This window comes from Balaenoptera musculus, chromosome 12 (assembly GCF_009873245.2).
Source record: "Balaenoptera musculus isolate JJ_BM4_2016_0621 chromosome 12, mBalMus1.pri.v3, whole genome shotgun sequence".
Classification (NCBI taxonomy): Eukaryota; Metazoa; Chordata; class Mammalia; order Artiodactyla; family Balaenopteridae; genus Balaenoptera; species Balaenoptera musculus.
Genome location: NC_045796.1, coordinates 44,074,758 through 44,100,434, shown reverse-complemented (window position 1 = coordinate 44,100,434; position 25,677 = coordinate 44,074,758). Strand labels below are relative to the sequence as shown.

Below are 25,677 nucleotides of genomic sequence, written 5' to 3'. Positions count from 1 at the left end.
GCCTCTCACTATCGCGGCCTCTCTTGTTGCGGAGCACAGGCTCCAGACGCGCAGGCTCAGTAATTGTGGCTCACGGGCCTGGTCGCTCCGCGGCATGTGGGATCTTCCCAGACCAGGGCTCGAACCCGTGTGCTCTGCATTGGCAGGCGGATTCTCAACCACTGCGCCACCAGGGAAGCCCGGTAGTTCTATTTTTAGTTTTTTAAGGAACCTCCATACTGTTCTCCATAGTGGCTGTATCAATTTACATTCCCACCAACAATGCAAGAGGGTTCCCTTTTCTCCACACCCTCTCCAGCATTTATTGTTTGTAGATTTTTTGATGATGGCCATTGTGACTGGTGTGAGATGATATCTCATTGTAGTTTTGATTTGCATTTCTCTAATGATTAGTGTTGCTGAGCATCTTTTCATGTGTTTGTTAGCAATCTGTATATCTTCTTTGGAGAAAGGTCTATTTAGGTCTTCTGCCCATTTTTGGATTGGGTTGTTTGTTTATTTGATATTGAGCTGCATGAGCTGTTTATATATTTTAGAGATTAATCCTTTGTCAGTTGCTCTGTTTACAAATATTTTCTCCCATTCTGAAGGTTGTCGTTTCGTCTTGTTTATGGTTCCCTTTGTTGTGCAAAAGCTTTGAAGTTTCCTTACGTCCCATTTGTTTATTTTTGTTTTTATTTCCATTTCTCTAGGAGGTGGGTCAAAAAGGATCTTGCTGTGATTTATGTCATAGTGTTCTTCCTATGTTTTCCTCTAAGAGTTTTATAGTGTCTGGCCTTACATTTAGGTCTTTAATCCATTTTGAGTTTATTTTTGTGTATGGTGTTAGGGTGTGTTCTAATTTCATTCTTTTACATGTCTCTGTCCAGTTTTCCCAGCACCACTTATTGAAGAGGCTGTCTTTTCCCCATTGTGTATTCTTCACTCTTTTATCAAAGATAAGGTGACCATAGGTGTGTGGATTTATCTCTGTGCTTTCTATCCTGTTCCATTGATGTATATTTCTGTTTTTGTGCCAGTACCATACTGTCTTGATTACTGTAGCTTTGTAGTATAGTCTGAAGTCAGGAAGCCTGATTCCTCCAGCTCCATTTTTCTTTCTCAAGATTGATTTGGCTATTCGGGGTCTTTTCCATTTCCATACAAATTGTGAAATTTTTTGTTCTACTTCTGGGAAAAATGCCAGTGGTAGTTTGATAGGGATTGCATTGAGTCCATAGATTGCTTTGGGTAGTATAATCATTTTCACAATGTTGCTTCTTCCAATCCAAGAACATGGTATATCTCTCCATCTGTTTGTATCATCTTAATTTCTTTCATCAGTGTCTTATGGTTTTCTGCATACAGGTCTTTTGTCTCCTTAGGTAGGTTTATTCCTAGGTATTTTATTCTTTTTCTTGCATTGGTAAATGGGAGTGTTTCCTTAATTTGTCTTTCAGATTTTTCATCATTAGTATATAGGAATGCAAGAGATTTCTGTGCATTAATTTTGTATCCTGCTACTTTACCAAATTCATTGATTAGCTCTAGTAGTTTTTTGGTAGCATCTTTAGGATTCTCTATGTATAGTATCATGTCATCTGCAAACAGTGACAGCTTTATTTCTTCTTTTCCAACTTGGATTCCCTTTATTTCTTTTTCTCCTCTGATTGCTGTGGCTAAAACTTCCAAAACTATGTTGAATCATAGTGGTGAGAGTGGTCAACCTTGTCTTGTTCCTGATCTTAGTGGAAATGGTTTCAGTTTTTCACCATTGAGAACAGTGTTGGCTGTGAGTTTCTCATATATGGCCTTTATTATGTTGAGGTAAGTTCCCTCTATGCCTACTTTCTGGAGGGTTTTTATCATAAATGGGTGTTGGATTTTGTCAAAAGCTTTTTCTGCATCTATTGAGATGATCATATGGTTTTTCTCCTTCTATTTGTTAATATGGTGTATCACATTGACTGATTTGTGTATATTGAAGAATCCTTGCAATCCTGGGATAAATCCCACTTATCATGGTGTATGATCCTTTTAATGTGCTGTTGGATTCTGTTTGCTAGTATTTTGTTGAGGATTTTTGCATCTATGTTCATCAGTGATATTGGCCTGTAGTTTTGTTTGTTTGTGACATCTTTGTCTGGTTTTGGTATCAGGGTGATGGTGGCTTTGTAGAATGAGTTTGGGAGTGTCCCTCCCTCTGCTATATTTTGGAAGACTTTGAGAAGGACAGGTGTTAGCTCTTCTCTAAATGTTTCATAGAATTCGCCTGTGAAGCCATCTGGTCCTGGGGTTTTGTTTGTTGGAAGATTTTTAATCACAGTTTCAATTTCAGTGCTTGTGATTGGTCTGTTCATATTTTCTATTTCTTCCTGGTTCAGCCTTGGAAGGTTGTGCTTTTCTAAGAATTTGTCCATTTCTTCCAGGTTGTCCATTTCATTGGCATATAGTTGCTTGTAGTAATCTCTCATGAGCCCTTGTATTTCTGCAGTGTCTGTTGTAACTTCTCCTCTTTCATTTCTAATTCTATTGATTTGAGTCTTCTCCCTTTTTTCGTGATGAGTCTGGCTAATGGTTTATCAATTTTGTTTATCTTCTCAAAGAACCAGCTTTTAGTTTTATTGATCTTTGCTATTGTTTCCTTCATTTCTTTTTCATTTATTTCTGATCTGATCTTTATGATTTCTTTCCTTTTGATAACTTTGGGTTTTTTTGTTATTCTTTCTCTAATTGCTTTAGGTGTAAGGTTAGGTTGTTTATTTGAGATTTTTCTTGTTTCTTGAGGTAGGATTGTATTGCTATAAACTTCCCCCTTAGAACTGCTTTTGCTGCATCCCATAGGTTTTGGGCCATCATGTTTTCATTGTCATTTGTTTCTAGGTATTTTTTTATTTCCTCTTTGATTTCTTCAGTGATCTCTTGGTTATTTAGTAGCATATTGTTTAGCCTCCATGTGTTTGTATTTCTTACAGATTTTTTCCTGTAATTGATATCTAGTCTCATAGTGTTGTGGTTGGAAAAGATACTTGATGTGATTTCAATTTTCTTAAATTTACCAAGGCTTGATTTGTGACCCAAGATATGATCTATCCTGGAGAATGTTACATGAGCACTTGAGAAGAAAGTGTATTCTGTTGTTTTTGGATGGAATGTCCTATAAATATCAATTAAGTCCATCTTGTTTAATGTATCATTTAAAGCTTGTGTTTCCTTATTTATTTTCATTTTGGATGATCTGTCCATTGATGAAAGTGGGGGGTTCAATTCCCCTACTATTATTGTGTTACTGTTAATTTCCCCTTTTATGGCTCTTTGCCTCATGTATTGAGGTGCTCCTATGTTGGGTGCATAAATATTTACAATTGTTATATCTTCTTGGATTGATCCCTCGATCATTATGTAGTGTCGTTCTTTGTCTCTTGCAATAGTCTTTATTTTAAAGTCTATTTTGTCTGATATGAGAATTGTTGCTCCAGCTTTCTTTTCATTTCCATTTGCATGGAATATCTTTTTCCATCCCCTCACTTTCAGTCTGTATGTGTCCCTAGGTCTGAAGTGGGTCTCTTGTAGACAGCATATATACGGGTCTTGTTTTTGTATCCTTTCAGCCAGTCTGTCTCTTTTGGTTGGAGCATTTAATCCATTTCCATTTAAGGTAATTATCGATATGTATGTTCCTATTACCATTTTCTTAATTGTTTTGGGTTTGTTATTGTAGGTCTTTTCCTTCTCTTGTGTTTCCTGTCTAGAGAAGTTCCTTTAGCATTTGTTGTAAAGCTGGTTTGGTGGTGCTGAATTCTTTTAACTTTTGCTTGTCTGTAAAGGTTTTAATTTCTCCGTCGAATCTGAATGAGAGCCTTGCTGGGTAGAGTATTCTTGGTTGTAGGTTTTTCCCTTTCATCACTATAACTATGTCTTGCCACTCCCTTCTGGCTTGCAGAGTTTCTGCTGAAAGATCAGCTGTTAACCTCATGGGGATTCCCTTGTATGTTATTTGTTGCTTTTCCCTCGCTGCTTTTAATATTTTTTCTTTGTATTTAATGTTTGATAGTTTGATTAATATGTGTCTTGGTGTGTTTCTCTTTGAATTTATCCTGTATGGGTCGCTCTGTGCTTCCTGGACTTGATTGACTATTTCCTTTCCCATATTAGGGAAGTTTTCAACTATAATCTCTTCAAATATTTCTCAGTCCCTTTCTTTTTCTCATCTTCTTCTGGGACCCCTATATTTTGAATGTTGTTGCGTTTAATGTTGTCCCAGAGGTCTCTGAGACTGTCCTCAATTCTTTTCATTCTTTTTTCTCTGTTCTGCTCTGCAGTAGTTATTTCCACTGTTTAATCTTCCAGGTCACTTATCCGTTCTTCTGCCTCAGTTATTCTGCTATTGATTCCTTCTAGAGAATTTTAAATTTCATTTATTGTGTTGTTCATCATTGTTTGTTTGCTCTTTAGTTCCTCTAGATCCTTGTTAAACGTTTCTTGTATTTTCTCCATTCTATTTCCAAGATTTTGGATCATCTTTACTATCATTACTCTGAATTCTTTTTCAGGTAGGCTGCCTATTTCCTCTTCATTTGTTTGGTCTAGTGGGTTTTTACCTTGCTCCTTCATCTGCTGGGTATTTCTCTGTCCTCTCATTTTGCTTACCTTACTGTGTGTGGGGTCTCCTTTTTGCAGGCTGCAGGTTTGTAGTTCCCGTTGTTTTTGGTGTCTGCCCCCAGTGGGTTAGGTTGGTACAGTGTGTTTTGTAGGCTTCCTGGTAGAGGGGACTGGTGCCTGTGTTCTGGTGGATGAGGCTGGATGTCATCTTTCTGGTGGGCAGGACCGTGTCCAGTGGTGTGTTTTCGGGTGTCTGTGACCTTATTTTGATTTTAGGCAGCCTCTCTGCTAATGGGTGGGGTTGTATTCCTGTCTTGCTAGTTGTTTGGCATAGGGTGTCCAGCACTGTAGCTTGCTGGTCCTTGAGTCGAGCTGGGTCTTAGCGTTGAGATGGAGGTCTCTGGGACAGCTTTTGCCGTTTGATATTACAAGGGGCAGGGAGGTCTCCGGTGGACCAATGTCCTGAACTTGGCTCTCCCACGTCAGAGGCTCAGGCTTGACACGCGGCCGGAGCACCAGGGCCCTGCCAGCCACACAGTAATCATTCTTTCACGTGGTGGGCCAACAGTGGGGCAGGGAGAGTGGTTTGTCCAAGCTAAAATCCAGCTGGAGGAGGTCATGGAGAGACTTACTGGTTGAACGGAGAGGTGGACCCAGGCAATTCAGCAACACGACTATCAGGTTAGCAGAGGCGCCTTCCCCCTAAAACGTTTATATTACATTTTATTTTAATACTTTGTCAATACTTTTTCATACAAATTGATTTTTCCTAAAGGAAGACTTAAGAAAATACTCCATTTCTGGGATGATTTGATAACTGCTTTGACAGTTGTCTTCTCATGCTGATCTGCTTGGCCATCTTTTGTGGCTCAGTGAACTTCAGGGATGTTTAGTTCCATCAACCTTCAAGTTCATGAGTCTTGCATGTGTACTCCTCACCTGTCCATTGCATTCCCTTCCCTGAAGAATTACATTTAAATTATTTTGTTTGTTTAAGGCAATCACTAATTAACATAGGCTTTCCTATATTTACATTTCGGTGAGGTTTAGACCTCAAAATAGCTAGAAAATAAAGTATAAATCTACTGTTCAAAAGGAAATGTTTAAAAAGCAGGTTCAGTGAATGTGAATTTTAAAAACTGATACCAAAAAAGCCCCAACTTTAGAAAACATCAATTTTATTTAAGTTAGTGGGTGAGCGAGTGATTTTTTTAAGGAAATAACTCAGGAAAGGGCTGATAATTGTATTATAATAATATGATAGCCAGATCCGGTGGTTATTCTCCTGGGGATGTATCCTATGGCCTGCATTTAATATTATGAAAAAATATTAAATAAATACGTGTAATTTAACATTCAATAATGCAATGAAATAAACTCCATAAAAGGGGCACATACCACTGGGTTCCCTCAATGCTGGGGACTGTGGGAAATGAGAATATCTGTTGGGCAATGAAGCTGATAGGTCGTGTTGCTTGTTGGCCTGTGAATCTGTCCTCTTGTTACCATGGAGGCCCTTGTACATGCCAAGTCCAGTGAGAGCTCTACACACAGGGCAGGGATGCTGGGATGAAGACCATCCCATCCCCAGACTGAATTCCAAGGAAGCCAGGTGATCCTAGGGACAAGGGAATAGCTGCCTAGCCGACCACTTTGTTTTTCATTTGGGGCTGAGAGAGGGAGTCAGGCCTGCATGGGCCCTATAAGAGGTATACAGGGTGCCCTTTAGAATCACAAGGTGATTCTAGACATCACCCAGCCCAGCCTTTTCATTGTGAAGATGAATTGGGAAGCCAGGTCCAGAGCAGGGAGGTGACTTAAGCACACCTGGTAGAGTTAGAGGCAGAGTCAGGATGATGAGCTAAATTGCTGAATTTAAATCCAGGACTTTTACAGCCAGCTCCTCTATTTTGTACCCTAAGAGTCTAAAACAGTAATAAGAAACCTTTTTAAGAAAATTCAGAAAAAATGAAAATGCAAGCTGCCCCTTTAAAGAGTACTATCTTTCTCTTCTAATTCTTCTTTTTTTCCCCACAAATCAAGAAGGGTAGTATCTGCATCAGTTTCAGCATTCTCCTATTTCTTCTCTGTCATGAAATCCTCCCCCTTTTTTCACTATGATAGCAGTCATTGCAAAACTGACTCCCTTTGCCAAATCTAATCTAGTTTGGGAAGTATGAGCTCTCTATGTTAAAGATCACAAAAGTTCTCAACTTTATTGCAACCACATTAGTTGCAAAATACAGTTGGTCTCACTGGTCGTCCTAATACTGTAACCTAAATCTAAGGAAAACTTTCCACTGCAGTAAGGTAAACAGTGTTGTCATTAACACAAAGAGAAACCCCCAAGTTCAGTTATTGAAACACAATTTCATGAGCTGCTTTTCTCTTTTCGGCACTAGCCATTGCAGAGAAGCAAGGCATTGCTAAAATTTATTTAGGAAAAGATCCTCTCGGCCCCTCAGTCCTGGGCTAAATACCTAATCACCCTGCCCCACGGGTCTGTGCTCGAGGGGACGTACGGGCCTGGGCACCCCGTGGAACAGTTCCACTTCTTCCTGCAGTCGCACTTTCAACCACGGGGTCCCCTGCTAATCAGAGCCAGCCAGGTACCCCTGCTGGGTTTGTGACACCAGCCAGCAGCCTTGGAGGGCTGAGCAGGTGCCAGCTGTTTGACCCTCTCAGGGGAGATTCAGGAATTGAGGTGGAGGCCTTGGGCCCTGGGTTGCTCGTCATCACTCTGAGACCTTCATGAAGTTTTCTGTTTTATTCAGTGTTCTGTGGCTGACACTACCATTTTGGTTTTGATGCCTTGTTAAATCTCTAATTTTAAAATGAAGCTATGGTATGGAAGGTTCACCTTTTCAAATGATCCTCAGTATGTATATTTAGTAAAGCGAATGTAAGAAACTAATGTTATCTATTCTTGCTGAACAAGTCACCCCAAAACTTAGTGGCTTAGAATGACAGCCATTTTCTTTGCTGATGAGTTTGTGGGTCGGCAGTGTGGGCTGGTTGGTTCTTAAGCTTCCTTTACCTAGAATTGCGCCTGCAGCTGCAGTCGTGTGGCAGGTCATCTGGGGTGGGAGTCTAAGGTGGCCTCACTGACATATGGGGCAGTTTGCCAGGCCATGTTACCTGCAGCAGAACAAAGCAAGCGCCAGGGCCCAGTTCAGAATCGGTGTGGGAGATGACCACACCACCAGGAGGCGTTATTCACTGAGGAGCCATGAATACTGTAAATTACCTCCCTTCCTTCCTCCCTAGTGGAAGGGTTCCCAGGTTCGTCAGCATAAATAGAATGACTCTGATGTCATTCTGAGATAGTTAGCCAATAATTTTTTCCACCCCCTTCTACTTTTTATTTAAATGAATTATAATTTAGCCATGTCAGGGGTCAAATAGGGATCCTGAGCACAAGTTGTAACAAAATGTAAAGCTCCCGCTATATTTCAGATGTATTGTTGAGCCATTTGTAAGTGGGATGTTGCTGTGTTTCAGACCTCTTTACTATGCAAAGCCGCCATCCACGCAGGAGTAATTGCAGATGAAGTGGGCGGTCAGATTGGTGTGCTTCTGCGCAGAGGCGTGAGTCGATACGAAGGGATCCTGGCCAATGGTGTGCTCTCAAGGCAGTAAGTACTTTGCCTTTTGTTCCGAGTGGAAGGTAACCCCGCAGGCACAAGTCATCAGCTCACAGTCTGGAAAGGGCTGCAGGCATGTGATACCAAGGGCATGTCAACTGGGAAAAATGTGTGTGACTGCTTAGAGCAGCATTTATGCTGTCTTTGTGGAAGACAAATGCAGCAATAAAAAAGCTCACTGACAAGTAAGTTAGAATAGCACACATCTGAAGCCCCAAGACAGAGGAGCATTCTACTCTCGGGTGCTCCAGGGGGAGGGGATAAAGCTTATTCCTCTCTAGCTTTTCCTGATTCTGTAAATTACTGATCATCACCAATATCACCAAAGATACTGAAGGGGAGATAAGGGACTGAAATAAACCCAGCAGAACCACTGAACTCCCTAGAGGATCCCTAGGGACAGTCTCTTAAGGATGAATAATAGTTCGGAAGTGAAAAAAAGATGGCTTTTTTTTTTTTTTTTAACATTGTTAACTTCTCTGTTCTGTGTTATCCTCTGATCTTTTAGCTTCCTAAGAAAAAAGTATGTCAATTGCTTTAAACACTTCAACCTCAGCTTTTAATGCTTTCAGGTTTCCTCAGCTTCTAGAGTGGAAAACTAGAGCTGTTTGAACTAAAATAGGCCAGCCTTGTGATCCAGCTGTCCACCAGTATAAACAGGCAGCTTGGAATGGTCCAGAGGGACACTGGCTTTGGAATGGATGGCTGCCTAGTGAGGGAACAGTGCTCCTGGAGCCACTGTACAGTTGGTGTCCTTGGGGATTGGTTCCAGGACCCCCGTGGATACCAAAATCCACGGATGCTCAAGTCCCTTATATAAAATGGCATAATCCTTACATATAACTATGCACATCCTCCCATGTACTTTAAATCATCTCTAGATTATTTATACCTAATACAATATAAATGCTATGTAAATAGTTGTAAATACAATGTAAATGTTGTGTAAATAGATGCCAGTATGTGGCAAATTCCAATTTTACTTCTTGGAATTTTCTGGAATTTTTTTTTTTTTCTGAACATTTTCACTCTGTGGTTGGTTGAATCTGGGGATGCAGAATCTGCAGATACGGCTGACATATATGCACATGTATGTATACACACATATGTACTATTTACATAAATACAATTTTATAATATATACACGTGTATTATATATACTTACATATATGCACACACATATGTATATGCATTTTTTAAAATTTAATTTTATTTATTTTTGGTTGCATTGCGTCTTTGTTGCTGCGCGCGGGCTTTCTCTAGTTGCAGTGAGCGGGGGCTGCTCTTCGTTGCGGTGCACGGGCTTCTCACTGCAGTGGCTTTTCTTGTTGCAGAGCACGGGCTCTAGGCATGCGGGCTTCAGTAATTGTGGCTTGCAGGCTCTAGAGCGCAGGCTCAGTAGTTGTGGCGCACGGGCTTAGTTGCTCCATGGCATGTGGGATCTTCCCGGACCAGGGCTCGAACCCGTGTCCCCTGCATTGGCAGGCGGATTCTTAACCACTGCGCCACCAGGGAAGCCCTACATTTTTTTCACTTATGTACTTGCCTCAAACTGTTTGGGACATTAAAATTTATATACTGATTTATATATTTATATCCTGATTTATAGTAAGAGTGATTGCTTATGCACAGTAAGCTTTAAATGTCTGCTTGACTTTGACTTTTGAGGATGTTTCTTTTTTTTTTTTTAATTTTATTGGAGTATAGTTGATTTACAATGTTTTGTTATTTTCAGGTCTACAGAAAAGTGATTCAGTTATACATATACATATAGTCATTCTTTTTTAGATACTTTTCTCATTTAGGTTATCACAGAATAGAGTTCCCTGTGTTATACAGTAGGTCCTTGTTGGTTATCTATCTTATGTATAGTAGTGTGTGTATGTTCATCCCAAGCTCCTGAATTATCCCTACCCCCCAGGTTTCCCCTTTGTAACCATAAGTTTGTTTCAGATATCTGTAAGGTTGTTTCTGTTTTGTAAATAAGTTCATTTGTGTCATTTTTAAAAATCAGATCTCACATTTGTATCATTTTTTAAAATCAGATCCCACATATGAGTGATATCATATATTTGTCTTTTTCTGACTTACTCACTTAGTATGATAATCTCTAGGTCCATCCATATTGCTGCAAATAGCATTATCTCATTCTTTTTTATGGCTGAGTAATATTCCACTGTATATATGTACCACATCTTTATCCATTCCTCTGTCAATGGGCATTTAGGTTGCTTCCATCTCTTGGCTGTTGTAAATAGTGCTGCAATGAACATTGGGAGGATCTATTTCTTTTTATGTTTTTTATTGTTTGCTCTATTGATAATAAGGTGCTGTTTCAGGAAGGTATCAAGCTGTGGCCTAGATTTGTTAGGTGCTGCTGTCTCCAAATAGGAACAAAGAACTGGCCTTTGGCTTTAAATCTGTTTTTGGACTCTCTTGCCTATGTTTGAATACATTTGAATGCTTCTTTTGTAGAAAAATAGGATAGTAAAAAGTTTAACTTGTACTACTTGGATTTTATTTTACTTTTGAAGAAAAGTTATTTAAACTATTAAGTAAAAGTAGACATAATGTTCTCAATTCTGCTACATCAACTGGACTTAATACGTATGAAGTCACTTTATATAATTTGATATTAAACTTTGACGCAAAAATAAGAGTCCAGAAATCTAAACCATTCATGAATTAGGAAAAGTTTGGCTCCACATTCCATATAGTTATTTGAACTAATTGTCCGATTTTTGTTTTGGTGGAAGTAGTCAGAAAGTCTAGAATTATATCAAGGCCCCTTTTCCCATCTGGCTCTGTGGTTTGGCACCATCTTTTTGTACTGAACAGAAAAGAGTAAACTGTGTGCTCATACAGTCTCTTCCACTCGTTTCCATTCCCAGATCTTCAGGGAGCAGTTGTTTTGATCTGTGCTGTTTCGCTGTTGGGGAAGCACTGTACATGCGGTCATTGAACTTCTGTTCCCACACATGATTGTTTGGCGTTCAGGAAGAAACACAGAAGGAAGCATTGCAGCTGAGGAAGAAGTGGTCCCTAAAGTAAATATCTAGGGTTCTTCTGGGATTCATCCCGGGTCAGGTCACTTCCTTGATCTGAGGAGACCAGAATGGAATCAGGAAGAGCGATTGACCTCACACAGAGGATGATGGCTCAAACCATCTGCAGGGAAGGCTTTTCTTTGTTTACCTCAGACTATTCCTGATTGCTTCTACAGCCCTCTGGGAAGGCTGGCAGTTCCTGGAATCTGATTGAATTCATTCACCCTAATGTGTGAATGCCTAAGAACCCCATTTTCCCTAGGGGGATTTCAAAGAGGAAGCTTATTTACCTATAGAATTCTCTAGTGGTTGTATTTAATTAGCTTAATTGGGTGAAATGGAAAAACATATTCCAGCTGATAATAGAGGAAAGCCAGGCAGAGAGATCTTAGAAGCAGAACCTTACCTAGCATTTTCTTCTCAGGATGAACTCCAAAGCTAACCTTCTTTCCTTAACTTCTCTTTTTCAACAACAATAAAGTAAATATTTTAATGTTTCATGGCAGTGGGAGTGCGTTTAGGTGATCAGGGTTGCAGCAGTATTATTTGGGCTTATCTGGGCCAAACTTCAAGTGTAATACTTTGTGCAGGAACATTAGAGAAAATGCAAAAATCAGTCAAAGAGAGGCTCTAAAATCTTAACAAATTTAAATACAAATTGCAACAGTGTGCACCTTTCTTTAACGCTTAGGAGAGCTGGGTCCTTACCCCTGCTTGGCCACTAACTGTGAACTGAAGAAGGTCCCATGACTCAAGTGGGTCTGCATTTTCTCCTGTACGAAATGATTGGTGCCTGCGTTATACTCAGCACAGATTATAACAGAATCTTTATGTGGAAAACCAGGGCTTACAGAGTCTCTGCCTGAGAGTGGACAATGAATATGAAAGAAAAACCTGTCACTTAAAACAAAAACAAAATGTTGCTGTGAAGATGCTTCTGTCCAGACTAGTTTTGGGTTCTCTGTGGATTTCACATTTCAGTACCTTCTCTGTCCATTATTGCCACAATAATTCAGAGTTAAACATTTAAAATAGGAGTACTCTCAGACTGTAAAATAACTGAACATGACAGCGACATCTACCTTTTTTTGTTTACCTGTAGTATTTAATATAGTAAGTACGATGCATAGATTAATCTTGAGACTTCCAAGTTTTCTATTCATTCTACATATTGTTACAGCATTGAGTTGGTGAGGGATTTACAAAAAGATACATGTGATCTTAGGCCTTAGGAACCTCTTTTCTGCAGAAGGAGACAACTGCCGAGCAAGGCTGATTTGATAAGTTCACCAGGAGAGTAATACAAGGTACAGAACTGGGGGGTCCAGAGGCCCAGGGATCAATGCCAGATGTGCAGGACTGTCTTGCAGCGGTTCAGGACCTGTCAGTGAGGTGCTCTGAGTTTTCTCCAGCTGCACCTTGTCATCCAGAAGCAGGAGCTGGTTCATGGTTTGGTGTCCTTGCTGCAGTAGGTAGGAGTGTGACTGGAGAGAGAGAGAGAGACCCGGGCGGAGGCTCTCCGCGGAGCCACGCTGCTGGGGCAGGACCCCTCAGGCAAGGAGCGGAGAAGTCTGTAGGGAAGGCAGCTAGCAAATGACATGCTCGTTCTTCTGAAAGTGATCAGACATCTTCATGTCTCAGTGGTCCTTGATTGTTGAAGCGAGTGGGGCGCTGGAGGGGTGCCTTCTGAAGCAAAGGGAGTGTTCAGGGCAGTCATCCTTTCTGTCTCCATCACTACATATTCATTAATTGGGATTTAAGGGTGTCCTGGAGACTGTATACGTGCCTGTTCCTTCCCAATACAATGTGGCGTGATGGAAACAGCACAGGATTGTTATTCAAAAGCAGTACCTCAAGAGTCCTGGCTGCTTGTCACCTGTATGAATTTAGGAAAGTTGCTTACCTTCGAAGGGCCTGAGTTTCTTGGTCTATGAAATACCAATGACAGAGATAATAACAGTAGCCTTGCCGGGTGCTCTGAGGACCACGTGAGGTGTGGGAAGGCTCTGAGCCCCATCCTATAGCGCTGTACCAGTCATTAAGATCCAGTTAAGCAACTCACCTCCTCATCTTTGTGTTTATTATTTCAGTGGTTCCCTGTCAGACAAGCGATTTCTGTTTACCTCCAATGGTAAGAATCATGCTTTCCTTAAGAATCTGATATTTTAACATCTTCAGGGGTAGTTTATTCTTCCATACCCCTCAGATGATATAGTTTAAAGATTAATTTTTTCTTTTCCCCTCAGGTCATGTAGCACCAAGTATGCTGTGACTTAAAAATACATCAGACAATAAACCCAGTTAACATTAGGAAAAAAATATTTTTCTTTATAATCTCTCTAAAACTTTTGCCAGAAAAAATGAAAATTTGAAATGACAGTTAAGATAAATTCCTTTATGTTAGATTTTAACAGAAAAACCTTTTGAGCAGTGCAATTTGATTTGTGTGTATCTGGAATGAAGTTATTGAAAATGAATAGCATAAAGGCTTTTTAGCCCCTCTGTCATGGAATATGTTCTGGGGAAATATTCTCCCTCACATAAAATAACATATTTCGAGGAGAACAATACAAACATGTCTTCTCTGCCCAGGAGGAGGACTGGCCTTTATCTGCAACCTCCACGTTGTCTTGGACATGGTATAGTTAAGCTCCCAGGGGTGATGTTGGGTACAATTAACTGATCTTCAGAGCACCTGACGTACCTGCTCTTCAAGGGTAGAGAGCGTGGAGTCCTCCCTCTGATCAAGTGAGAAGAACCTCAGCATTTTCAGCTTTTAGGACACCTTGTACTTCGTTGAAATCATGGTGAATTTAGATTAGAAAGGAAAATCTACAGTGGGGACAGAGATGTCACTTATAGGGGACATAAGGTCCATTAAGAAGAAAAGCAGCAACAGTATCAAGATACCACAGCACCAGCGAGTCAAATGCAAGTCTGAATCATTAAAAAACTAGTAATTAAACAGTTGAATCAATATCAGAATGGAAGTAAATCAACCGAATAATTCTAGGTGAAACGGGGTGCTTTTTTTTTTTTTAGTTTTCATTTTGTGTCTATATCTGAAATATTTCCCTGCCCTTTTTTTCTAGGTTGCAGCAGATCCTTGAGTTTGGAACCTGACCGGCAAATCAGAGCTTCTTCTTCTTGGGAGTGGATCAATGAGACTGGAGATCAGGTCCGTTGGTCTCCTGGCCAAGCCCGACTTCAGGACCAAGGCCCGTCATGGGCTTCGGGGGACAGGAGCAAGAACCACAAACGAGAGTGGCTGAGGATAGATTTGGGAGAGAAAAAGAAAATAACAGGTACTGAAACGAGTGCAGTTTCACAAAACAAGATGACTTGCAGTTGAAATTATGTTTTGAATTTGCACAGGTGCCCCCACCTCAGAGTACTCCATGTCTTTTTTTTTTTAATCTTTATTGGCATATAATTGCTTTAGAGTGTTGTGTTAGTTTCTGCTGTACAACAAAGTGAATTAGCTATATGCATACATATATCCCCATATCCCCTCCCTCTTGCGTCTCCCTCCCACCCTCCCTATCCCACCCCTCTAGGTGGTCACAAAGCACCGAGCTGATCTCCCTGTGCTATGCGGCTGCTTCCCACTAGCTAGCTATTTTACATTTGGTAGTGTGTATATTGTCAGTGCCACTCTCACTTCGTCCCAGCTTACCCTTCCCACCCTGTGTCCTCAAGTCCGTTCTCTACATCTGCGTCTTTATTCCTGCCCTGCCACTAAGTTCATCAGTACCATTTTTTTAGATTCCATATATATGTGTTAGTATATGGTATTTGTTTTTCTCCTTCTGACTTACTTCACTCTGTATGACAGACTCTAGGTCCATCCACCTCCCTACAAATAAGTCAATTTCGTTCCTTTTTATGGCTAAGTAATATTCCATTGTATATATGTGCCACATCTTCTTTATCTATTCATCTGTTGATGGACATTTAGGTTGCTTCCATGTCCTGGCTATTGTAAATAGTGCTGCACTGAACATTGAGGTGCATATATCTTTTCGAATTATGGTTTTCTCAGGGTATATGCCCAGTAGTGGGATTGCTGGGTCGTATGGTAGTTCAATTTTTAGTTTTTTAAGGAACCTCCATACTGTTCTCCATAGTGGCTGTATCAATTTACATTCCCACCAACAGGGCAGGAGGGTTCCCTTTTCTCCACACGCTCTCCAGCATTTATTGTTTCTAGAGTTTTTGATGATGGCCATTCTGACCAGTGTGAGGTGATACCTCACTGTGGTTTTGATTTGCATTTCTCTAATGATTAGTGATGTTGAACATCTTTCCATGTGTTTGTTGGCCATCTGTATATCTTCTTTGGAGAAATGTCTGTTTAGGTCTTTTGCCCATTTTTGAATTGGGTTGTTTGTTTTTTTGATATTGAGCTGCATGAGCTGCTTGTATATTTTGGAGATTAATCCTTTGTCAGTTGCCATGTCTTTTTTAAAAGTAACAAATCTTCACATTGTCTCTGTGGGAAGAACCTGTATGCAGGGGGTAAGGATGGATGTGTGGGTGAGAGAGCTGATATCTCCGTGCTGAAACCTTTTTATGGCATATTGTCAGTGTGAAAACACTCATCTGTCATCACGTTTCTAAATGCAGATAAGAAAAGCAGGCCTGTAAAATGATTGGCAATTTCAAATGAGAGGGAAAAAAAGAAAAGAAACCTGAAGTTATAATACATGTTGTATAACATATTTTTAAAACTAACCCATAAATAATATTTTCTTACAAGGAATTAGGACCACTGGATCCACACAGTCAAATTTCAACTTTTATGTAAAGAGTTTTGTAATGAACTTCAGAAACAACAACTCCAAGTGGGAGACCTATAAAGGAATTGTGAATAATGAAGAAAAGGTAAGAGACACTCTGGAGGAAGGAACTGAATAGGAGAGTGGGCCTCCACATATTTTCATCAGTTCGTCAGTGTGTTTCCAAAAACAGATGCACAGCACCAGATTACTTAGCCTTTGAGTGCAAAGCCTTGTATCTTCAATATCAAGCATATCTATAAAAAAGCAACAGAGAATCCTCGCTTTGATTTCATATAACCAGGTGTGAGTGGATTGATAAAGACCTAGAAACTAATAGAATCTTCAGGTAAATGTTACCTGTTCCTACAGGTGTTTCAGGGCAACTCTAATTTTCGGGACCCTGTGCGGAACAATTTCATCCCTCCCATTGTGGCCAGATATGTGCGTGTTATCCCCCAGACGTGGCACCAGAGGATAGCCTTGAAAGTGGAGCTCCTTGGCTGCCAGATTGCACCAAGTAGGACTCAGGGTGAGTCAGTGAGTTCCTGGATTCTGGTCGTCACCTTTCACAAATTGTTGTTATTAATGTGGTTTCTCTAACATCTCTTCTCGCTCAGGTAATGACTCATTGGTGTGGAGCAAAACAAGTCTAAATACTGTTGGTTCAACTAACAGAGAAGATGAGACAATCTTAAAACCCATCCCCTCTGAAGAAATGCCCAAAGGTAGGGCAGTTATCGTTTTGCGGTTTCTTAAGGAATATAACTTGTACTCCAGCCAATAATATGGTAGCTTCAACAACATTCTTTTTTTCTGTGTCATATAAGTGTCTGGGGGCAGATGGTCCAGAGATATCTGCACATGTGTAAAATAATATATGTCCACACTTTTCATTACACTATTGTAAATAGAAAAAGACTGGAAACAAACATATGCACCCTTCACACACTATGTAAGTCTTTTATAGAAATATAAAACAATAGCACATCCATACCATGGAATACTCTACAGCCATAAAAAAGGAATGTTAGTAATATAGAAAGTTCTCTGAGACACACTGACAACTTAAAAAAATAAGCATGGTACAGAACAGTTTACATAGCACTCGACCATGTGTGTAAAAGGTGGGGGGGTGATACAGCATCAATATATATATGTATATTCATCCCAGTATATCTGGAAAAATGTCAAGAAACATAATTCCATACCTCTTTTTTTTTTTTTTTTTAAAGATTGATTGATTGATTGATTGATTGATTGCTATGTTGGGTCTTCGTTTCTGTGCTAGGGCTTTCTCTAGTTGCAGCAAGCGGGGGCCACTCTTCATCGCGGTGCGCGGGCCTCTCACTATCGTGGCCTTTCTTGTTGCGGAGCACAGGCTCCAGACGCGCAGGCTCAGCAGTTGTGGCTCACGGGCCTAGTTGCTCCGTGGCATGTGGGATCTTCCCAGACCAGGGCTCGAACTCGTGTCCCCTGCATTAGCAGGCAGATTCTCAACCACTGCGCCACCAGGGAAGCCCTCCATACCTTTTTATACTTTTTGAATTTTAAACATGTAAATGTATATAATCTATTCAAATAATAAACATTAAAAATACATTTATTTTTTCAGAATATAAAATAATTTGCATATTAATTTTACAAAATTTGGAAAGATTAGAGATATATAAATAAGAAAATAAAAATCATCCATAGGGACTTCCCTGGTGGCACAGTGGTTAAGAATCCGCCTGCCAATGCAGGGGACACGGGTTTGAGCCCTGGTCCAGGAAGATCCCACATGCCGCAGAGCAACTAAGCCCGTGCGCCACAACTACTGAGCCTGCGTGCTGCAACTACTGAAGCCCACGAGCCTAGAGCCTGTGCTCTGCAACAAGAGAAGCCACCGCAATGAGAAGCCCGCACACCGCAATGAAGAGTAGCCCCCGCTCCCCACAACCAGAGAAAGCCCGCGTGCAGCAACGAAGACCCAACGCAGCCAAAATAAATAAATAAATTTATTTTTTAAAAAATCATGCATAAATCAGCATCCATGGTCACCATATTCCACTGTATCTAGTCAACTATATTTATATTTATAACTGAGACAAAGTGGCAGCATACCATATATTTTGTTCTGTAGCATATATTTTTCACTTGACATTATATTATGAGCATTTTCCAGTGCTATTAAATAGTTGAAAAACACAATTATTAATATCTTTATAGTATTTTTTTCATACGGACATACCATCATTTAGTTAACCGTTCCCCTATTATTGGATGTTTAAATTGTTAGATTTTTCCCAAATTTCCACTCTTATAAATAACACCACTGTTATTTACAAAAATTTTTTTCCCTTCTAAGTTCCTTGTCCTCCCTTTCATGAACTAAACATTTCCACTCCTGATTATTCCTTTATTTTCTTCCCAGGGAACACAGAAAAAAGAAGGGTTAAGAACAAACATTTCTCCTTTAGTTTTCATAGTATCACAAGCTTAGGGCCTCCTCAGTGGCTGTTAAAGTGACTTCCTTCCTTAAAAGAGACAGTTGTGGGAAGACATGGTCTGATGTGTCATGCAGCAGAATGGATCTGCTGTTGAGATCTTCAGGCTGCATTTCCTTTCAGTCCACAGTTATAAGGCTCTGGTTCCCGGGGTCTCTGTTACTGTACCGGTCCAAACCCGCCCACCATCTCGGGAAAATGGTTGCCTGAGCCAAGCTGAGAGTTCTACACTGTGCTTACATCATCTGCCTTCCTGAATAGCTCCTGGCTGGGTGGGCCAGCTATAAACCTCCCCATTAATTTTGATTTTTAGAGTCTAATATGGTCCAAGCGACAAACTTGGAGTAAATGTTAAAACTGAGGAACATTGGAAAGTGCCTTTGGGAGAAAAAAAAAGAAGATAAATTTTATTTTCCTAAACTTTAGCTGGGATTTTGAATCCTCCCTTTTTGCTTTCCAATATCAGTAAATGCCTAGCGTGTATTCTTGTCCCCCACATGTGAAACCATTGAGGACCTTTCAAATCAGAATTCAGTTTTAGATCATGAAATTTGGTGGCTGTTCATTTCTGTTGTAATATGATGTCTTTTCCCCTTCTTAGGATTAAACGTCGTAACTGTTGTCACTCCCCTGGTGCTCCTCGTCCTGCTGGTTGCTGGAGTGGGAATCTTTGTAGTCCTTAGAAAGTATGTGACTTCACATTTTAAAAATTTTTTTCTCTAATTATGTAAACAATCACAAAAGTTTACTCTTCGTATGTTCATGTGTAGAAAGCAGCATTACTTCTCCCAAGATAAAATGTTAACTTATATTTTTAAAACAAGTTGTATAGAGGTAGAAAATATCATGTATTATTTTATGAACAGTACTTACCATTTAGAAATCTTTTCAGTGGGATTTTTTGTCTTGATAGGAGGAAGAAGAAAGGAAATCCTTATGGATCAGCTAAGGCTCAGAAAACAGGTTGGTTGAAAAAACTATCTACAGTTTTATTCTGTCCTTGAGGAAGGGACAGGATCTGCTGATTAAAAGCATGATTAGGTGCTTTTAATCAGCAGATCCTGATTAAAACCCACACTTACATGGTTTAAGAAAGAAGATCTAATAGCTTTAAGTTAGCAAATCTACCAGGAAGGAATATATTGTATCCTGTCTCTTAATTCAGAATCTTCATAGCCAGTTTATTTTTACTTTTGTTCAACATCATCCCATCATTTATCAAAATTAATTATTTTCTTTTGGCAACTGGAATTTACGTCACCACGCTGCCTGTCACCAGGGAGAAGTTATAAAATCCCCATCTGTGAACTGGACATTGCCCAGCACTCCCAGCATCTTCAGGCCTCCATTGTATTTTTCACTCTAGGGAAGGACTAGGCAGGGCGGGTTTCAGAAAATCCTTAGGACACAGGATGCCCAAGCAATGAGTCAGCTGCAGTTGAGAGAGCAAGAGAGAGAGAGGAGAGAGAAAGAGCGAGAGCAGCAGGGCAGGACCCCTGAGAATCTCAAGGACAACCTAGGACTCCACCTCCATAGGCTCTAAACAGCCAGCTGCAATTGACTCCTCAAGGTCACAAACACCATGTCAGTGCAGATTAGGGAAAACCATGCCCAGGTGGTCTAACCTAGGGATAATCTGGGACCTGATGGGTACACAAATACATTTTACCCGCAGAGTAGAAAGCATGGTTGGGATGGTGTGTGCTGGTGGTGTTATGACCTCCTCATGCTGTTTCCACCACACACACCTGGAGAGCTGTGGTTGTGCATCTGTCACAGTCAGCTGGCAAAAGGCAGCCTGACCTCTGACTTAACCAGGAACCTGTGGTGTAGTAAATGTGTTACACTTCTGAGAGATTAGTTTGTTTCATGTTATCTTTATTCCAGACTGTTGGAAGCAGATCAAATATCCCTTTGCCAGGCATCAGTCAGCTGAGTTTACCATCAGCTACGATAATGAAAAGGAGATGACACAAAAGTTGGATCTCATCACAAGTGATATGGCAGGTAGGTACCAAGTCTCTGTGACCATGCTGTTAGCCAGGAGGTGCTGCTTATGGGAGAGGGGAGACCAGGGAGAGAAATAAGACCAAAATCTTTTGTTTAGATGGGGTCTAGTAAATCAGTAATGTGTGACGTTTTCTCTCTGTGCTCTGCACAGAGTTACAGAGTGACACTGAAATATTTCCCAAAAGCCCCATTCAGCCAAGGCTCTTACACCTGCAGGGCCTCTAATGACACCCAGAGCAATGGTCCTGAAGTACCAATGAAATCTGGAAGCCCTTAACTAATCTGTTTTTGTTACTAATGTTTTGATTAAGGCACTAGGAGAAAGGGACTAGAAAGATGAATTGAGCATAGCTCCTGCCCTTGACGAATTGGAGGTGGGAGATGAAGGAATCTGTTAGAATGGCCTCAAGGTCCCTGACAAACCATTGCTGAGAGCCAAGCTTCTCAAACGATTTGTGAGGAAGGATCCATTTTTTGCCTTTTATTTCTTTAATCCATCAAGGACTAAAATTTTTGTAAAATACAGTATAAATTAGTAAATGAAATGTTTAAAAAGACATAAAATACAAAGCTCTAATTTTTTAATTAGATTCAAGGGACATAAAATCACTCTCAAACTGCTGCAAGATCTGAACACTTTTATCAGTTTGTGCACTTCCCTCTCTACAGATCTGTCACAAACAGTTCTCAGACAGGCAGGCCTCCACAGACCACTGCGAGTAGCGCCGCTCTAGCTTTCTGCCACTCAGAGTGTGTTCTGAGGGCCAGCAGCGGCATCTGGGAGCTTGCTAGAAATGGGGGCTTCCAGGCCGTGCCCCAGGGCTGCTGAACCGGAAGTTCCCAGGTGGTGTGTGTATATATGAAAGTCAGAAAGCTACCAGTGGAAAGGTTGCTTGACCTGCTTCAGGGGCAAAGGGAGCAATTCTCCACTCAGAATCCGTCGTCTTGTTCCTCTCCTCCGACAGTTCAAGCTCTGCCTTGGGGGTGAGGCGAGGAGAGTGGAGAGCCCCGCTCCCTTCATTCTCCTTCAGCTCCTGGTCCAGCCTCTTCTCCTTCCTCACTGCGTGGTCCTTCTGGGCACCTGAAACATGCAAGGCCCCGGGTCCCACTCTCGCCCCCAGTCATCTGCAGTCTCACCCACTACACTCCAGAGCTCCCGGCAGAGCCCTTCCTTTCCTTTTTATCTGCTCTGCAGCTCACACCCAGACTTCCCTCCCGGTCCCCAGTAAGTCAGTAGTTCTTGCCTGCTGGACATCATCTCCTGCAAGTGTCACCAGTTCCTCAGGGGGTCCAGAACTGAACCTTAACCTGTGTGCTCTGTGCATTCCTCTTCTAAGTGGCTTCTGAATGGGCATCCCAGTTTTCAGGGCTTAGTATCTGGGCGGTGTCCTCTTTGGTCATACCCTCCCTACATCACTGGTGACACATTCCTCTGATACCTGTCCCCAAGGTGTGGCCTTTCCAGAGCTGCCGCCAGTCCCCTAATTTATGACTTACAGGTCTCATTTCTCTGCTTTTTGCTTTTTGGGTTTTTTTATCTTTCCCTCTTCAGTCTCCCTCCACAGTTACCTCTTCTGCCAGTCTCTAAATTTAGAAACTTTGTAGGTTTCTACAGCGTTAAACCAAACTGCCTAGCCAGGCACTCAGTGCCCTCCATGATCTAGTACATGGATAACAGCTCGCACTTGGGATACGTCTTCAAATTCTTGCCCCACTGGCTGCCACCTGTGTAATCTTGGAAAAATTAATCTCTCTCTGCTTCAGTTTTCCATTTGTAAAAGGGAATAATAGTCCCTACCTCATAGTACTTTTTTTCCAGAGGATTTAACTAATTGATATCTTAATGTCATAGAATAGTGCCTGGCACCAAGTAAGGACTCAATAAAGCTTTGAGCTTGATCGTTATCATTAGCCCCCAAGCTATTACTTTGGTCTTCATATCCTATTAAATTCCTCCATGTCCCTCATGCCCTGGCCACATCACACTCTATGTTCATGGCTGTTTATCAGGTTGTTCAATCACTTTTCCCTTTCCTGACAGTGTTACCTCCACCTCCAAAACGTGGCCTTTCAGGAGTCAGCCTAAGAGCTCCCCGTGAAGTTGTTCCCTCCTACCCCTAGGTGTGGTTAGAGGTTAGCTCCGCCTCGCTAGGTTCCTGGGAGCCTTGAGGCTTCCTAAAGCACGTGTGTAGTTATGTAAACCCCTAAGTGTGGCGTCTGTGCCTTTTACATCGTAATCTTTCTCTTCCTGCCTGGTACACGTCAGGCCCTCAGCAGAGCACCCCCTCTACAGACAGCCGGTTTGTGGGTGTATGGGGGGTGGTGCACAAACGTCTGTCCTTTGGGTTTCAGATTACCAGCAGCCTCTCATGATTGGCACCGGAACGGTCGCCAGGAAGGGCTCTACCTTCCGGCCGATGGACACCGAGGCCGACGAGGCGGGGCCGGCCGCCGAGGCTGGCGGCCACTACGACTGCCCCCTCCCGGCCGGCCGCCACGAGTACGCCCTGCCCTTGACCAACCCCGAGCCCGAGTACGCCACGCCCATCGTGGAGCGGCACCTGGCCCGCGCGCACACCTTCTCGGCGCGGAGCGGCTACCGCGTGCCGGGGCCCGGGCCGGCGCACAAGCACTCCCTCTCCTCCGGCGCCTTCTCCCCGGCCGCCGGCTACCAGCTGCCGCAGAGCCCCGCGCCCGCGGACCCGGGCTACGACAAGCCCAAGGGCGGCGGCGGCGGCGGCTCAGCCGCGGGGCGCGCCGATCCCGCCTGTCAGAAGCCGCAGGTCAACCCCGGGACCAACGCTGCCTACTTGGCCCCCAGAGACTGCCTCAGACCCCTCAACCAGACGGCCGTGACCGCTCTTCTGTGAACACACTGTGAATGAAAGCTGCTGTGGTACTGAGCGCCGGGCTGTGCGCGGCCCTGGAAGCGGCGAGATGCGCGCGCGAGAGACTGAGTGTGTGTGTGCGCGCGCGCGTGTGTGGTTTAACAGGATCCTGCGGTGGAGTCGTAGAGGCACCCCCCCTCACTGTTTGTTTACAGAATTGTGCAGCTGGTTTTGTTCTGACCCTTAGGGCGAGCGTCTGTTGGGTTTTGTGGGGCTAGAAAAATGAAAGTTTTCAGATGGCATTTTTTCATTTCTCTAACTGTGATACCGAGCTGCTTCGGTGTAAAATGTGCAATCTGTACAGAGTTGTATTTAACAAGAATTAAAGTAACTTAAGTTTGCTTGCACAGATTTTGGTTCTACACGGAGGTTATGTAGGAGAATGCAGCTGTTGCAAAAACGTATATAATAGTATGTTCACTTTTTAAAGATATTTTATCTGATAGTGTGTTAGCAGCAGGTCTGTTTAATCTTGTTCTTATTATGGCTCATTTCCTTTCCTTTGATATCGAGAACTAAAAGCATTGTTAACATTCTCCTGGAAGGAATGAAATTACTTGAAGCAAGAAAAGCACACCAGGGTGGTTGTTTGTTTGCAATTATGACTGTAGATTAAAAAGAACAAACAAACAAAATCCACCACCTCGGCAGCTGCCAGTTCCTTAGGCTCCACTTCAGGTGGGGGTGTGCCGCGGCCTGTCAAGGCGTGCAAGGAGCAGGTCTCTGGAGCCTGCAGGGGGCCTCACTGCCCGCAGCCTGTGGGACCTGGCTCCTGAGCAGCTGGCCTTCACACTTTGCTTCTTGCTCACCTCAGGCCTGGCAGACATTTGCTTTCACATGCAAATCTGCCTTTTCAAACTGTCTGCAAAGCCAAATGCTGAGACTTAACGGCAACCAAAACTGCTCTCTCAACAAACTGAATGAAGGTAGCACAGCAATTACGCTGTAAATTACTGTGTCAGATGCTTTTGTACCTCAGGTTAAAAATATTGCTGAGGTCAGACACCCACACTTTCATGACTTTCTTCAGAAATAGCACATCGTACTCTGAAACACAAAAAAGTTACCTGACATGTGTTCTTACAAAAGTGACTGAGGCCCAATCTACATAGAGCTTTTCTACTGAGATGGTTGGAAACAACTAATTTTGTAAGAAAAAATTTCCCCTCGAGTATGTGTCTGTAATTCCAGATTAGCCCAGACTTCAGCTGTACCTCATGTTCAGTGGTTTTTATCTGAGTTTGCTTTGTGAGTTCACTGTGGGGGGATTTAACCTCTTTTGCCAAAGAGGAAAGTGTATGTATGTTTGTTTTTAATAGAAAATGTGGACCAAAAAGATCCTTTCCCTAAAAATGTATTATAATCCTATTTGCATGACTGACTTTCTGTGAAACATAAATTTTAGAATACTGAGGTGCTGGAAGGTCACAGCAGACTATCTGTGGTTATTGTGGAGGTTAAACTATTTACCTTGTGAGTTTACATGGTTTTCTACGAATACTAATTGCAATAAACTATGCCAAACCAACGTACGTACCGCTGTCTCTCCCTGGTGTCCTGCTTGCTGGGCTACTGAAGGCACTTGAGGCTCAGCCTCCGTAAAAGTGCAAGTGGTGCAGTGGAAGGAGCATATCTGGCTTCCTCTGGTTGGTCCTAAGTTGGAACTGGGGACAAAAATTATGGAAGCTGTCAGTTATTAATAAAATCTTAGCAATTTGGGGTCGATTGTTTCATGCATTTTAGTTTGGCTTCCTGGATTGTTACAAAAAGTAACAATCCAGTCTACAACTTGTAGACTTCCTAGAAGTCTGACTTACAGCAGTCCGGGTTCTAGGCTGGTGACTATGGATAATGAGTTGGTTTCCTAGGCTTATTGCTGTGCACTGCCAGCCAGAGTTCTGTTTTTACTTATGGTATGGCCATGATCCATTTGTATATTCAGTTGGTCATTACATAACCCTGAGCCTCAGTTTCCTCATGTGTAACAAGGATGTGAATGTGCCTTCCTCCAAGGCTTACAGATAAGAATTAATTGTGACAACATTTGGGCTGTATATATTTTTAACATTAAAATATTAGTCCATAAAAACAGACTTTTTTACGGTGGGGCTGTGTCCATCTATCACATTTCTTCCCTGTATACATGATCTAATCATGACAGAAAGTGGGAGAACAGGACTTTGTTTTGGAACTCCGCTTCCTCAGAATGGCCTACTGTGTAGCCCAGGATGGGCAGTGGA

The 25,677-nt window shown here is 41.9% G+C and overlaps 1 protein-coding gene across 1 annotated transcript in view; it reads left to right on the top strand.

Annotated features, from left to right (window-relative positions):
- The window catches only part of DCBLD1 (discoidin, CUB and LCCL domain containing 1), a 70,784-nt gene extending 45,819 nt beyond the window's left edge, over positions 1-24,965 (top strand). The window contains exons 6-15 of the mRNA XM_036871824.1: positions 8,083-8,216; positions 13,363-13,403; positions 14,365-14,577; positions 16,032-16,156; positions 16,423-16,582; positions 16,671-16,778; positions 19,141-19,225; positions 19,453-19,502; positions 20,427-20,546; positions 22,902-24,965. Coding sequence (XP_036727719.1) covers positions 8,083-8,216; positions 13,363-13,403; positions 14,365-14,577; positions 16,032-16,156; positions 16,423-16,582; positions 16,671-16,778; positions 19,141-19,225; positions 19,453-19,502; positions 20,427-20,546; positions 22,902-23,419 — 1,554 coding nt within the window. The 3' untranslated portion in view covers positions 23,420-24,965. The remainder of the gene's footprint in view (positions 1-8,082; positions 8,217-13,362; positions 13,404-14,364; positions 14,578-16,031; positions 16,157-16,422; positions 16,583-16,670; positions 16,779-19,140; positions 19,226-19,452; positions 19,503-20,426; positions 20,547-22,901) is intronic.
- Positions 24,966-25,677: the final 712 nt, after the last annotated feature.